The sequence below is a fragment of the Microtus oregoni genome, unplaced genomic scaffold (genome assembly GCF_018167655.1).
Source record: "Microtus oregoni isolate MIOR12 unplaced genomic scaffold, Mior012 000017F_ref0000208, whole genome shotgun sequence".
Taxonomy (NCBI): Eukaryota; Metazoa; Chordata; class Mammalia; order Rodentia; family Cricetidae; genus Microtus; species Microtus oregoni.
The window spans coordinates 1688983-1702775 of record NW_024543076.1 but is presented as its reverse complement, the minus strand read 5'-3'; the positions used below and the strand labels follow the sequence as shown (position 1 = coordinate 1702775).

The window sequence follows — 13793 nt, the reverse complement described above, 5'->3', positions numbered from 1 at the left end:
TAGAGGCAAGACAGGGCTTGTGAAAGGTTAAATAACAATAAAGCAATAAGATGCCTTGGGACAGTGGGCACCATGAGTAGACCAGTCCCTGTCACCAGTTCTCTAGGTCTGCTGGAGTTGAAGAGCATGGCCTCTGGCTGGTGTGCCCAATATGACTCTGCAGCCCAGCAGGGGCAGCACGAGCTTTAGTTCAGGGACAACAGGTCCAGTGTGAGGAGGTCAATGGAAGGGAGTCACCTCCAGGGCATGGGCGATGAAGTGTGAGGTCCTGCCAATATTAATGGCGAGCTAGGATGCTAGATCCCATCCTGTGGGGCAAATGTTGGGCAGACAGGTACAGGCTCCAGGGGAGCTGTGGGTGAGTCAGCCCAGGAGGACCAGAAGAGAGCAGATCCAATAGCATCTGCCCGCCTGCAGGAACCCGATGTTCAAAGGAGTGATGCTGTCTAGGGATGCAGGGACAGGCTCATTTTCTCTATCAAAGAATTAAAAGGCAGGAAAGAGGTAGTTCTGGAAGTCTTGGGGAGTCTCAGCAGCAGAGCCATCACACACCATGAAAATTGGGGTCTCCTTATGGGGTTCTTAGTTTCAATAATAAAAGAAATAACGTACTCAAGTGAGAAGCACAAGGACGTTTCATTAGCATTTAGGAAAACCCAGAGTAGACAAACTGTAAATCTCACAGTTTCCTGGAGGAGGAGAAAGGAGAAGATAAACACGGCCATTGGCCATCTGGTGGTCCACAGCCACATAGCGGGAGCAGGGTGCTTTAGAAACAGAGCAAGAAAGACAGATCTTTGACTAGGGACTTGAAAAAGCATCCTTAGGTTCTGGTCAGCACTCAAAAGAAAAAGATGGGGGAGAAGAAAAAGAAATAGATCATCCTGACAAAAGAGGGGCTGACGCCACGGAATCTCAGCCCCGCCATAGAAACAGCACCAAAGGCCTGGGAAGGAAAAGCATCTTGTCTTAAGGTGAACAGCCTTCCTGGGAGTAGTTCCCTGGCCAGGTCCCTGACATGCCCCACTGTGTTAACCCCGAAAGTATGCTTCATTCTCCACAGCCATGTGGGCTCTCCAGGCCTCTAACACTCGGTGCTGCCGTCTGTCCCCGGTTTCCAGCCTTCTTACAGTTAGAAATAGATCGAGTTAATCATGACTTCTACCTGCTTGAAAAGTGGTTGTTCTGAGGGAGTGAGAGAGACACAGAGACAGACAGACAGAGACAGGAAGAGAAAAACAGCAATGTTTTTCTTTCTCTGTAAAACCTTTTAACCATCAACATAGTATCCTTCAACAATTCTTTGCAGGGCCCCAGAGGACCAAAAGGTGACACTGGCGTGCCTGGATTTCCAGGTCTGAAAGGAGAACAGGTAAGACCCTAATGCCTGGGTGGGGATGTGCTTGGAATTGGCTAACCGTCTCCCTCCATTTGGCCAGCTGTTTCCTTCTGGAGAGTCAGACCCAACAGCGACATTTAAAAGACTCACAACCACCAACACTCTCTAGATCTAGGATGCTTTCTTTGTTAAGATTTTTACTTTGTGCGTGAGTATTTGGCCTGCATGCATGACTGTGCACCACATGCATTCAGTGCTTGCAGATTCCAGAGAGGACATCAAATCCCCTGGAAACAAAGATAATAAAGGTTGTTTGGGGGTATGTGCATGCTGGGAGTCAAACCCCAGTCCTCTAGAAGAGCAGCCAGCGCTCTTAACCTCTGAGCCATCTCTCCAGCCCCTAGAATTCTTTTTCTTTATCGTCCCAAAGAAATACCATGCCTTTCCACAGTTACTCTCAATCTATCTGATGACTTCCCTGATGTCACATTGCTGACTTAGTCCCACAACTATTTGTGTTCTCTCTCTCTCTCTCTCTCTCTCTCTCTCTCTCTCTCTCTCTCTCATCTTATGATCTCCTAAGGGACCCAGAAGTTTCTTATACCAAGTATTATAGAAAGATAACCACAGGACAGGGGGCAGAGTATCCTGCTATTTCAGGGGCTGCAAAGAGGGGGCTACACCTCCCTGGGAGTCGAGAGGAAGCATCCTCTCTGAGAGGAGTAGGAATTGTAGTTTTCTCTGGGCCTTTGTCCCAGTGGTGCCACATTACCCCCAGGACAAGGAAAGAGGCCCCAGAGACTATTGGCCTTCTACACTAGGGAGTAGAGAGTTCAGTGTGTCTGGTAACGTTTGGAAGCACACGATAGTGGTGGTGTCTGGGATGCTTTTGCTGCCGTGGGCTTGAAGAGGAGGGATGGGCTTGAGTTGGCTCTGGCAGGTCTTGCTTTCAATGCTCCTTTTCATATGTGGCAAAGGAGGTGGACCTAGACTCTAGATTCCATGGGCTACTCCTGCCTCTAATCCTCTGCTACTTTGAATGTCTGGGGCAGACACCAGGCAGCTCTGCTCCGGCCCTTCCAGCAACTGCACTTCCTGCCACTCTGCATCTAATGCTTCTGTGCTTGCCTCTTGCTGCTGCTCAGGACTGCCTTTCCTCGCCGGCCAAGTGGTAAGACCCACATATTAGCTGCGGGCTTTGGGGGGTGGAGAGAGGGGCTTCACTGCTCACCCTGGTACCCTGGCCACTTCCAACTGTGGAAAGGAGGTTGCTGTAAGGTCAGCCTAGTTCCCCAGGGCTACTGTGGAGGCCCAGAGGTATGCCACTCTCTCCACCTGGCCTTGTTTCTCTTCATGTATGTCTTTCTGGAAGTCTTGGGATAGTAGAGGACCTACTGAGGACAGGGATTTAGGAGCAGGATCCTGTGTCTTTAACCCCCAGTCTCCCATCATCTCTTTCCTGGCATCTAGAATAGCTTGGCTTAACCAATAAGGCGTTTGCACAGAGACTTGGAGAATGGGGGAGAGTTGTACATGAAGACATGAGGCTCCTGTGTTGAGAGAGGCACCGTGCTTACAGCTTTGTCTATCCCAATTTCAGCTGTTTAACCAACAATAAGGATCCTTGATAGAGACAGATCTCAAATCATTAGAAAAGCAAACTACCAAACCTGTCAGGAGCCAGGGGTTCCTAGAAGGGCATCTATGGCAAGAAGTAGACAGCCATTCCTGGGGCAGGAGTGGGGTCTGAGAAAGAGGCTACATATCTGTTCTCAGAGCCCTTGAGAGTGCACTTGGACAGTGAACTCAACTAGACATGGAAGGAAGAGCTCAGAGAACATTCCATCATGTAAGCGGCTGTTCTATCCTCTGGCAAGAAGGCCATGCTGAAGTGGTGGGGCTGGAGGGGTGATCTGAAGACGAGATGTCATGCTGACAGGGCATGCATGACATCTTAAAGACCCGTTGAACAAGATGGCAGGAGGAGGCTGGACTTTAAAAGATTCTCTGCATTGCAGGGTGAGAAGGGAGAGCCGGGCGCTATCTTGACAGGGGACATCCCTCTGGAAATGGTGAAGGGGAGAAAGGTAATTATGTCACCGCCCCTGCCTTGGCTTGCCAGCTTTGGTTGTGTCATAAACAGTGTCTCCTGAGTGACAAGTGCCTATCTCCTGTTTTAGGGTGAACCTGGAATGCATGGAGCCCCAGGACCCATGGTAAGCTGGGTGTCTCTCCACTGGGTTGGGACAATGGCTTCAAGCTTTTCTCGAGCTTTGGCTCGGTCAGATTGAATTGTTCTACTTGTGAAAACATAGAGTAATACAGTGACAGGTGGCAAAACATGTGTCTATGTTTGTGGGAGGCGAGCTCCAGTGACACAGAAATCTCAGTGGTTTCCAGGCCTACAAGAGACTCTCAAAAACAAACAGAACAGGGCTGGAGAGATGGCTCCGTAGTTAAGAGCATCTGCTGCCCTTGTAAAGGATGCAGGTTCAGTTCCAATGCCCACAGGTGGGTCAACCATCCCTAACTTCAGTTCACCTGCACCTCCTTCTAGTTTCTGTGGTCACCAGCCATGCATGTGGTACACATACATACATGCAGGCAAAACAATCTTACATATAATAATAGAAATTTAAACAACAACAAACAGACAAACCCTCAGTGATTGAAGACGGGAGTGTCCCACAATCCGCTATAGACAGTTCTTGCTGGACCTCTCTCCTCCAAGCAATGACTCCAGTATCTTCTGGATTCAGAGCCACAGAGCTGTCTAATTGACAAGCTAAGGTTGGAGGAAGTGGAGGAGACTATAAAGGGTAGTGCCCATCACGTCTAGCATGTTCTACTGGTCAGATTCTTGGGATCTTCAGATGTATAGCAGAGCCGCATGTATAGGAAATGGAAGAGAACTGGTGAGGGTTGTCAGGGGCCGGGGACCTCACAAGGACCTTCACATATTGCTGGGTCTGCTGCTCTGTTGCTATGAGGCTGGGGCATGTCTTCCTCTCCCTTTTTCCAGGCTTCAGTCCTTCCCATCTGAATGCCAAGTGCCTTGGACTCAGGTTAGATAGTGTTAGAGCTCTCTGGCTTCACTGTTCTAGAGACAGGGAGCACACTTGAATTTTCAAACACTTCCTGAGTTATTTCTCCCGAGAACGAACCCTAAACTTCCCTGTCATGCATTCCCCCTGGAATGCAGAAAGTTCTAGTGTTGATCACCACAGTGGGTCAGGCACTGGATAAGCTTCCTGTAGACATCTCATTTCAGACTCGGGTATGATCACAGAACCCCAACCCCCACCCCCAGGGCTCAAAGAGGACATGCAGTGTGTAAGACAGAGGCGAGTGGGAGGCTTGAGGCCAACCTGGCATGCCCTGTTTCCAGAGTTTCTCCCCCACTTCTCCACCCTCCCCCAACTTGCAAAATACAAGCTGCCCTTTATTTGTTATTTATTTATTGATTTACTTACTGGAGCCCCATCGACTGTCCAATCGCACAGTGGGTCTGTTCTACTGACGCTGGATCTTAGGTGGTGGGAGAAAGGCTCACACTCACGTGAACACCTTCACACTCCCAGCCCATCCTTCAGAAAACCTTCTAAGGCTCTAGGTGCCTGAAGCCAGGCAGAAAAGGCTGAATATAGAGTACAAGGGCTGAGAGTGAAGGCAGATGGGGGAGTCTTGTTTCCAACTGGCTAACCACTCGGTAACCTCCAGTTCTATGGGAAATGCAAACAGTTAGTAGTGGGGCCAGCAGGCGGCTGCAGATGGCTATGGCGGGTATCCCACTGGAGGCCAGCTTGTGCACAGCTTGCCAAACAAGGCAGTAAGGGCACCTTTTAATTTGCATAATGCCTCCATCTGGGCTCACTGTGGCCCTAGAGACCAATGTAGCTTACAACTCTTTTTACAAACAGGCTACGGCTCGTTGCTCAAAGTGTGGTCCGTGGATCAGCATCCCTGACATCACCTGGGAGGCTGGTCATAATGCATAATGCAGGCCCCGGACCAGATACCAGTTCAGACACCATTGATCTGCACTTTAATGAGACCCAGGACACTCTGTACCTGTGCACTTGGAAAGCATTCCAAAGAACCACCCACCAAGTGGCCCATTCCCTGGAAACTCCCTCGAGTTTTGCTTTTCCCTTCCATAAGAATAACATAGACTTGAGATTTTTTCATGCAGACCCTGTCTTAATGCAATATTTCCTTGTCATCTTTTAGGGCATGCTACCTATGTTAGTGGTGGTGGGCAGAGGGGCTGGAGGCCCCCAGACATATTCATACCTGCCATTCTTTAGGATCCAGTAGGCAAGATGATTCCCGCTGGGAGCTTAGATCAGGGCAGTGACTCGAGAAGTGTGTGGACCCAGAAAGAGGGTCCGTGGGTCAGGGACTCTACTCTGTAGAAGGATGGGAGCACCATGCTGAGGCTGGGCCTCAAGATGAGTAGGAACAGGACAGGAACCATACCCTGAAGCTGGTTCTTGGGCAAACTGGCATAGGGAGGGGTAGGGCTGCAGAACAGAAAGACATGGGGACCCTGGAATGTATGACCAGTGGCAAAACTCCGTGTTCTGAGCCAGCCTAGCATGTGGCCACCCGGGTCCTGAGGCACTGAGCTGCTGGTTTCTCGCTATGTCGTTCACCCTTACTGAGGGATTGCATCCTGGGTGTGTAGCCTTCAGAAAAACAGGGAGAGCGTAAGGACTGAGCAAACCCTTCTGAGAGGCAGGAGACCAGGAAATGGGTGGGTGGTTGCTTCAGAATTGTTGCTCATGTTCCCCCCTCCCATCCCTGCTTCACTGCCTCAAAGAGCAAACCCAGCCTTCCATATCTCTGGAGCCTGAGTTTCTGTCATTTGCTACCCTGGTGTTTGTTTTGCCTCTAGGGACCCAAAGGACCACCAGGACATAAAGGAGAATTTGGCCTCCCCGGACGACCTGTAGGTATCAGTGTTCCCCACACTAAAGGATGGGGCATGTGGGGACCAGATTGCCCCACAGCAAGAGCTCACTAAGGTATCTTGTATGCATCTCAGGGTCGCCCAGGATTGAATGGTCTCAAGGGTGCCAAAGGAGATCGAGGAATCATGATGCCGGTGAGAACTGTATCCGCTTCTCCCATCCCAGCTGCCCCTGAGCTGGAGGGCTGATCACACCCTGTTCGAGAGGGTCCAGTGCCATGAAGTTCAGGGAGTGGGGTTTGCAGAATGCATGTTCGGGAGTGTTCGCCTTCTTCCTCCGTTGTCACTTCCGAAGATCCTCACACTTAGCCCTGCCCCCATCTCGCTCTCAGGAGGGTCCCGTGCCACCTGGATCATGCTCATGCTGAAGAGTGTCCGTCTCCCCATGCAGACACCAGATGGAAGGGGGGGCAGGAGGAAGGGATTGGAGCCTCTTAGGATCCTGATGCCCCTCTTCCCTTCTGCACATAGTTCCAGGAAGGCTGACGTTAATGGAGCATTGCTCTAGGAACCAAACTCTGGGTTCCAATGTCAGCTTTCTGTAAACTTTGAGCAGGTTGTGTCCCCTCCCTGGGCCTCATTATTTGTGGCCATTAACCAGTATGACATAGTCGCTCTGCTGTCTCCATGGTTTACCGACATTTTTGCAGTATGGGCCAGATGTGAAGGCGCTCTGTGGATGGGACTAGGGACCAGAGGCCACTGTGGGTTGTCTCCAAAGGCTCCTCCCTTCCCGACTTCCAGCCCAGTGTAGGGCACACCCTGCAGTTGCTTCTTACTCCCAGATCCCCAAACTCAGTAGCAGCTTTTATTTTCTTCCTTCAGGGTCCACCTGGCCTACCTGGACCCCCAGGACCTCCAGGACCCCCTGGAGCTGTGGTTAACATCAAAGGTGTAAGTCGGGATGGGCCTGGGGACCATGCAACGGGCACCAGATTGGCCTCAGCTGGAGCAGGGTTTTCTGAGGGCCTCACCCCTCATATTCTCTTTCCTACAGGCTGTTTTCCCAATACCTGCCCGGCCACACTGCAAAACACCAGTAAGTAACATGAGCCCATGTCATTGGCAGCAGGCTAAGCATGGGTGCCAACTCAGAGAAACAGATTAGTCTTGCCTCAAGCACCTTCCATCCCTGGATGTAGCTTCTATCCACATCAGGACCCTTAAAGGTCTAGATGTTTCTAGATGATAGACACCAGTAATGAAATATCTGCACACCGCTTCTTTTGATACAGCCAGTACAGCTAGTGTTCTGTTAGTGAGACCACATTGGCCTCATGGGCAAGGAGTGTAAAATTGCAAAATAGATCCCTTATAACAGGAAGAAGCTACACCAGCTCATGGTACCTGGGCTGGGAACTTGGGGTTGGAATCTGTAGCTACTCTGTCCTATCCTTCCTGAGGATTGTGTTACCGCTTACCAAACCTCCCCAAGAGGCAAACAATATCTCTCCCCTTCATCATGGGAAGGCAACTGCCCACGGAAGCTCTTGGGCTAGCCCAGGGTCATGGGGCATGGGGCAGCTGGGACCACAGCTAAGATCTCCTGGTCACCAGGAAGCAGGTGCAGGCACTATGATGGCTTGCCCAGCCTCCTCCTGCCCCTCCCCACACAGGCCGTTGGCAGCACTGTCTTTAGGTTTTTGCCCGTCTCATAGAGAGACATTTATTTCTGTGAGGAAACAAGGGGACAGGCATGAGTCACGGATCTGTGAGTAATCAGTCGCTCGTTCATTCAGTAAATATTTACTGAGCTCTCACCAGTGCCAAGGACTCTGCTAGGCCCTGGGGACACAGGGATGACCTAGACAGGCTTGCGCTCTGCTTTCTGGAGTTTGCAAATGATCGTTTCAAAATATACTTTGAAGTGGGCTTGAATTGATTCCTGTGGGAGTGGCGATGGGGCTGCTCTCTGAGGCTTCCGACTGACACAGACTGGCTGGCTGTGTGTTGCCCTAGGCATATGTCCAAGTCTGACCTTTGTGGCATCCAAGTGGACAGCCCACAGTCCAAGCATTCTAGGGTGGAAGGCAGAGCATGGGATCCACCTGGGTGCAGTGCTGAGCTCCGCGTAGGTGCAATAGCACCGCCAAGGGCATGTTTCTACAGATAACTGCATAGTGGCCTCTGGTTCAAGGGCAGGTTCTGGAGATAGTCCCAGAAAGCTGTGCACTCACCTCCACATGCAGGAGCTATAGGCTGCCTAGGTTCCCCTGGCTTTGAGTGTTGAAGGTCCCACCTTCCACCGCAGAACCCAGCCACGTTACCACCTCCCACAAAGCAATCCATTGCGCCAAGTATGGGACGGCCCACCACAAACTTTAGAGTATTGTGGGAATGCTACTTCAGTCACATGACCTATGCTGGGACTCTGTGCCATATCCACATGTGGGTGGGTGTGCCGTGGAAATACTTAAAAGAAGTCAATGCTAGGCTCGGAGTATTTGGAGTGAGTTTTGTTTTGTCTTAATTTCCTGTGGCATACTGGGACACCTTGGGATTTGGAGGAGAGGATGTTTCCTATACGGCCACCCTCAAAGTGGACATCACCAAAGAGAAACATACCCAGCACCTCATAAGCACTTTCCAGCACAGTTTAGACCTCATAGTTTATACCCCTACCATGCCTCTTAACCAGAATCTCTGCAATATGCATCCTTAATTTTTTTCTCGAAGATTCCTTCCCCTTCCCAGCATCTTTTTTTTTTTTTTTGTGATAACTGCTAAGCAACAGGCAATCCCATTCATAAGTACAGAAAGATCCTGGATCCAGGTGGGGCACCGTCACTCAACTGGGGAATGATGGCGGTGGAGTATGGTAGTTCCCTTTAATAGTAGACCCAGCACAACCAAGAATCACCCGAGAAGAGAGTCTTGATAAGGGATTGTATAGGTCAGGTTGTCTATATTACCTGCCCACTATGGGTGGCACCATACCCTAGGCAAGAGATTCTAAACTGTGTAAGAGTGGAGAGAGTGAGCCGAGCACGCTCACACATACGTGAATCCCTAGCTCTCTGCTCTTGACTATGGACTGAATGTGACTAGCTGCTTCCTCACAATGCAACCTTGACTCCTGAGCATTATAACTCCAATAACCTGGAGTTGTCAATCAAAAAATCTTCTGTAAGTTGCTTTAGCTAGGGTGTCCTATCACAGGAACAGGAGCCGAAGCTAAGACAAGGCATATTGCACACCAGTTTGCAGGGGCCTCTGCCTGCAGACTCACCTAAGAGCTCGCATGTGCTAGGCGAGATCTGGGGATCTCGGGGAGTGGCTTGGTGAAGGGCTTTCTGCACAAGCAAGAAAAACTGTTTGATGCTCAGAACCTGAGGAGGGAAAAGCCATGTTGGTGCACATTTGTAATCCCAGTGCCACAGAGGTGGAGACAGGATGTCTGGGGCTCACTGACCACTCACTGACCAGACCCAGGCCAGTGACTCAAAGAACAAAATGAACAGTGCCTGAGGAATCACAAGTAAGATTGACTACACACAAGAGGTGGGGGGAGAGAATGAGAGGGGGGAAGGGAGATAGGGCGAGGGGGGCAGCAGGGATATGGGAACAAACTGAGAATTATATTATCCAGAACTGCTTGGATTCCAGACCCCTGTCACCTAATGAAGAGCCCATAATAGCCTCTCCAATCAATGACAACCCTGTTATTTATCACGGCAACTCCTGCCAGGACCCATGCCTTATGCCTGTCTTTGATTACACTCAGTAGCAGACGACTGGCCCAGCTTCTGAGCTGGCTCAGGACTGGCTCGGACGTTTGGCCTCAACCATGAGCCAATCTTAATTGATAAGGAAGGAGGCCAAAACGCTCAGCTTGGCCAACACTCTTGCGAACACTATCTGAAGGCCCTGGGTTTCCCTTTTGCTGAGAGTTTTGGCCAGAAGTCTCGATGCTGTGTTCTTGAGGCCTGCTACATCACGGACTTCCCTATTGAAGGCCTGGGATGTCTGTGTTGAGGGTGCTGGGAGATCTGGAGCTCCAGAGCTAAGTCCAAGCCTGGCCCTGTGTCATTTCCTCCTCTGCAATATGTCCCTAGGACTGTAACTACCCAGACAAAAGCCAGGGTAGAGCTTCCCACATCTGACCTGGTCTTTCTCTCTCCCTAGGTTGGTACTGCTCACCCTGGGGACACAGAGCTTGTCACTTTCCACGGTATGTACTCTTCTTCATTGTGCTTCTCTGAGACATTCCTGGTCTGTAGGCACTTATGTGTGTCTAGTGCTGGCCACAGATGAGGTGGTCGGGAAGGGCTGACTGGCATGGGGGACAAGTGGCAGCTGAGCTGTAGTACACATGTCTTTCTGGTTTTCTCACATACCCGTGCATCCTGGCTAAACTTCCTGGGTTACAAGAAACTCTCCCTTTGTTCATTCCTTTGCCAATCGCTTCAAAAGACAGCCACAGATGCCTACTTGGTGCTGCCCTATGTGTCTCCTGCCTTCTCAGCCCTTAAGATCTTTCGGGTGCCAGGAACCATTAAAACTAACTACAGGACAGAAAGAACGGCTCCATTGGTCAAGAGCTCTCGCCTAGCGTGTGTGAGCCCTTAGGTTTGATCCCCAGTGCTGTGAGGAGAGGGTGCGGCGAGGCATGGTGATGCATATCTACGATCCCAGTACTCAAGAGGCTGAGGCAGGGGGATCACCAGTTCAAGGTCAGCATCTGTCCTCATTGGTCCATCGGAACCTGTGTTCTCCTAGTCTACAGGCAGAGCTCCCGTGAAACCTTGCTCAGCGTGTCTATGTGTGTGGGTGGAGGAGTGACACGTCAGGGGAGGTAGTAAAGGTTGCACGCTCAGCCTCTTAAGAGCACACCACAGCGGGACAGGCCTCTAAGAGAGCAGTAAGAATCCCCTTCCACCTCTACTCCCTGCCACACAGTGCCTGGTTTTTGTTGGAAGAATCAAAACACTCACAACTTAAATAAGGGAAAGCCGTTCTTACTCTGTGGTCCCCTGCAGCTTAGCTGTGTCACCCTGGTCTGCCAGGGAGGGGTCTTCCCTAATGAGATTTTCCTTATTTTTCTATCACTTTGGTTGCCAAGTCCAGGCCATGTCCTGACCTGGTGCTCAGACTTGCTCCAAGGTCCCTCTCTCCTTGATGTTAGGTGAAACTTGTTCTTATGGAATTTTGTTGTCATTCGAGACAAGATCTCTCTACGCGGCTCTGGCTAACCTGAAACTCATGAAGTAGACCAGACTAGCCTTGAACTCATAGAGATCCACCTGCCTCTGCCCCTTGACAACCGGGATTAAAGGCATGAGCACCACTTGGGCTTGTTTCGAGATTATTATTTGGTGGTAGTGAGGGCCGTAGGTAGGTAGGCCTTGGGTAGGAAGGGGAGCTGGGTTTGCCTTCTCAGACCCTCAGCTGCTCCCTGTCCTGTGAGGCTACCCTGTGAGGGAGGGGCAAGAACAGAACTTTCTGGATGCACTGGCCCTGGCGAGAGGCGATATTCCATAAGTGCTTCTGGGTGTTAAATCACCTCTCAGGGCAGCACCGGTGGGTGTCTACTCATTGTGTCCTCTGCCCTCACCGCGAGCTGTGGCTTGGGTGGGAACCTACAGTGCTCTGCCTATGCCCTTAGTCTCACGGGTTCCCGTGCATCCGTGGGCCCTGGGCCCTGTGGTTGGACGTCCTGGCTGCTCCCTCGTCACACCTTTGGTGCTCTTGGCTGTTCTCCTACATCCGGGAAGCCTGAACCCCACAACCTTAGGACAGCCACCTCTAGACTAAAGAACACTGGAAGGTTTATCTGCTTCCCTTTTTAGGGGGTCATAAACTGGAGGATCTCACGTCCACCTTTAGGTCCCACCCAGGGGACAGCGGAAAGGGGTGATTTTCCTCCCCAGATACATTTTCCTAAAAGCCTCCTCATGCACCTCTCCCCTATGAGGAGCAGAGGAAACGGTGGGTTGGGAAGGCAGCCCCTCAGACCCCTGGCTTCCTACCACTTAGGGTGGCATGTGACCCATAGTGGGTGTTCATCCCCTCAGTCAGATGCATAAGTGAGTGATTCAGCCCCCTTAGCTGAACTGTGTCATCGTCCCTGGGGGATTTATTTGCTCCTCAAGACTTCAGGCTGCACCGGCCCCGGGGGAGAGGAGACTGAAGGGCAGAGTGGAATGGGGCCCCAGCCTGTTCTCACAAACTCTCCTAAGCGAGTGGGAAGTCAGCCCCTGCTGAGTCACTATAGTCCCTGCTGGACTCTACTCTTCATCTGTCTTCTCTGTGACATTACATTACTGTAACTGGGTCAAGATCTGGAAACCTGTCTGATGCCGGGATCATGGCCCTGAAGGCTCTTTCCTACCTGCTGGCTTCCCTGAGCCTTCTGGTCTGATGGGCTTTGCTAAAGGGCTTAATTCTAAAACCTGATTTCCCACAACCTACTTTTCCTTGTTCTTAAACGTGTACTTGTGTTTGATGACAGGTGTTAAAGGAGAGAAAGGGTCCTGGGGTCTTCCTGGTTCAAAAGGAGAAAAAGGGGACCAAGGAGCCCAAGGACCACCAGGTATGCCTGCTCCTGCCCTAGGCCTTGCTAAGTCAAGGTAGCTACACAAGCTAGCTACCCTGTCCACAAGCGCTGTGGTTTCTAGTAAGAAACAGTCTCGGGCCTGACATGTCCAAAGCAGAACACTCAAGGGAGACCAGGGGGGAGGGCTGAAGGTGGGGTACTAGTAAGCATGCTCAGAACCCCGACTTCCAACCCCAGAACTACAGGTGGGGTGGGGGTCAGAGGGAGAGGGTGACTTTCTGTTGTTGTTCATAGGTAAAATATGGCACTGAGAGAATCAGGCACTTGCCCAGGATCCTACAGTCCCTGGGCCTAGATTAGGACTGGAGATGCCTCCGAGCCTACTGTCAGCTCTAGTAAATCAACGTAGTATCACTTTTATTAAGAGATAACCATGGCTACTAACTTGGAAACTCTGAAATCTCTGCCTCTACAATGATGAACTTACAAAGTGTTCCTTCTTTAGGCCCTCCGGTTGATCCGGCTTACCTGAGACATTTTCTCCACAGCTTAAAGGTGACTATTCGTTATTCAATGTTACGACTATTATCCTAGTCTGTTTGCTGTTGCCGTAACTGAATACCACAGACTGAATAACTTGGAAAGAATAAAGGTTTCTCTAGCACATGGTTCTGGAGGGCTAGGGCTCCTTACTTGTTGGAATTCTGCAAAGTCCTGAGACGATGCAGGAATCACAGAGCAAGACAGAACAAGGATGCTAAGGATATGTATGTATGTAGCAAAACTACTCCCTAGCTCACAAGTCACTCCACTAACCCAGACTTCACCTCTCAGTGCCAGCAATACACAAGTTTGGGGATAATATTTCTAACATGTGGACTTTGGGGGTCCCACTGATATCGCAACAGCTTGTGATTTGGTTTCTTGAGTTTCTGTTAAGAAAGGTTCATGCCTGTCTTACTGCAACCTCCCACGGTCTTTCTTCC

The 13793-nt window shown here is 50.7% G+C and overlaps 1 protein-coding gene across 1 annotated transcript in view; it reads left to right on the top strand.

The window, feature by feature from the left end:
* Col15a1 (collagen type XV alpha 1 chain) overlaps positions 1 to 13793 on the top strand; it is a 100066-nt gene that overhangs the window by 73918 nt on the left and 12355 nt on the right. Inside the window, exons 22-31 of the mRNA XM_041667880.1 lie at positions 1310 to 1372; positions 3358 to 3426; positions 3520 to 3555; positions 6237 to 6290; positions 6387 to 6446; positions 7137 to 7205; positions 7309 to 7350; positions 10437 to 10482; positions 12763 to 12843; positions 13313 to 13362. Coding sequence (XP_041523814.1) covers positions 1310 to 1372; positions 3358 to 3426; positions 3520 to 3555; positions 6237 to 6290; positions 6387 to 6446; positions 7137 to 7205; positions 7309 to 7350; positions 10437 to 10482; positions 12763 to 12843; positions 13313 to 13362 — 570 coding nt within the window. The remainder of the gene's footprint in view (positions 1 to 1309; positions 1373 to 3357; positions 3427 to 3519; positions 3556 to 6236; positions 6291 to 6386; positions 6447 to 7136; positions 7206 to 7308; positions 7351 to 10436; positions 10483 to 12762; positions 12844 to 13312; positions 13363 to 13793) is intronic.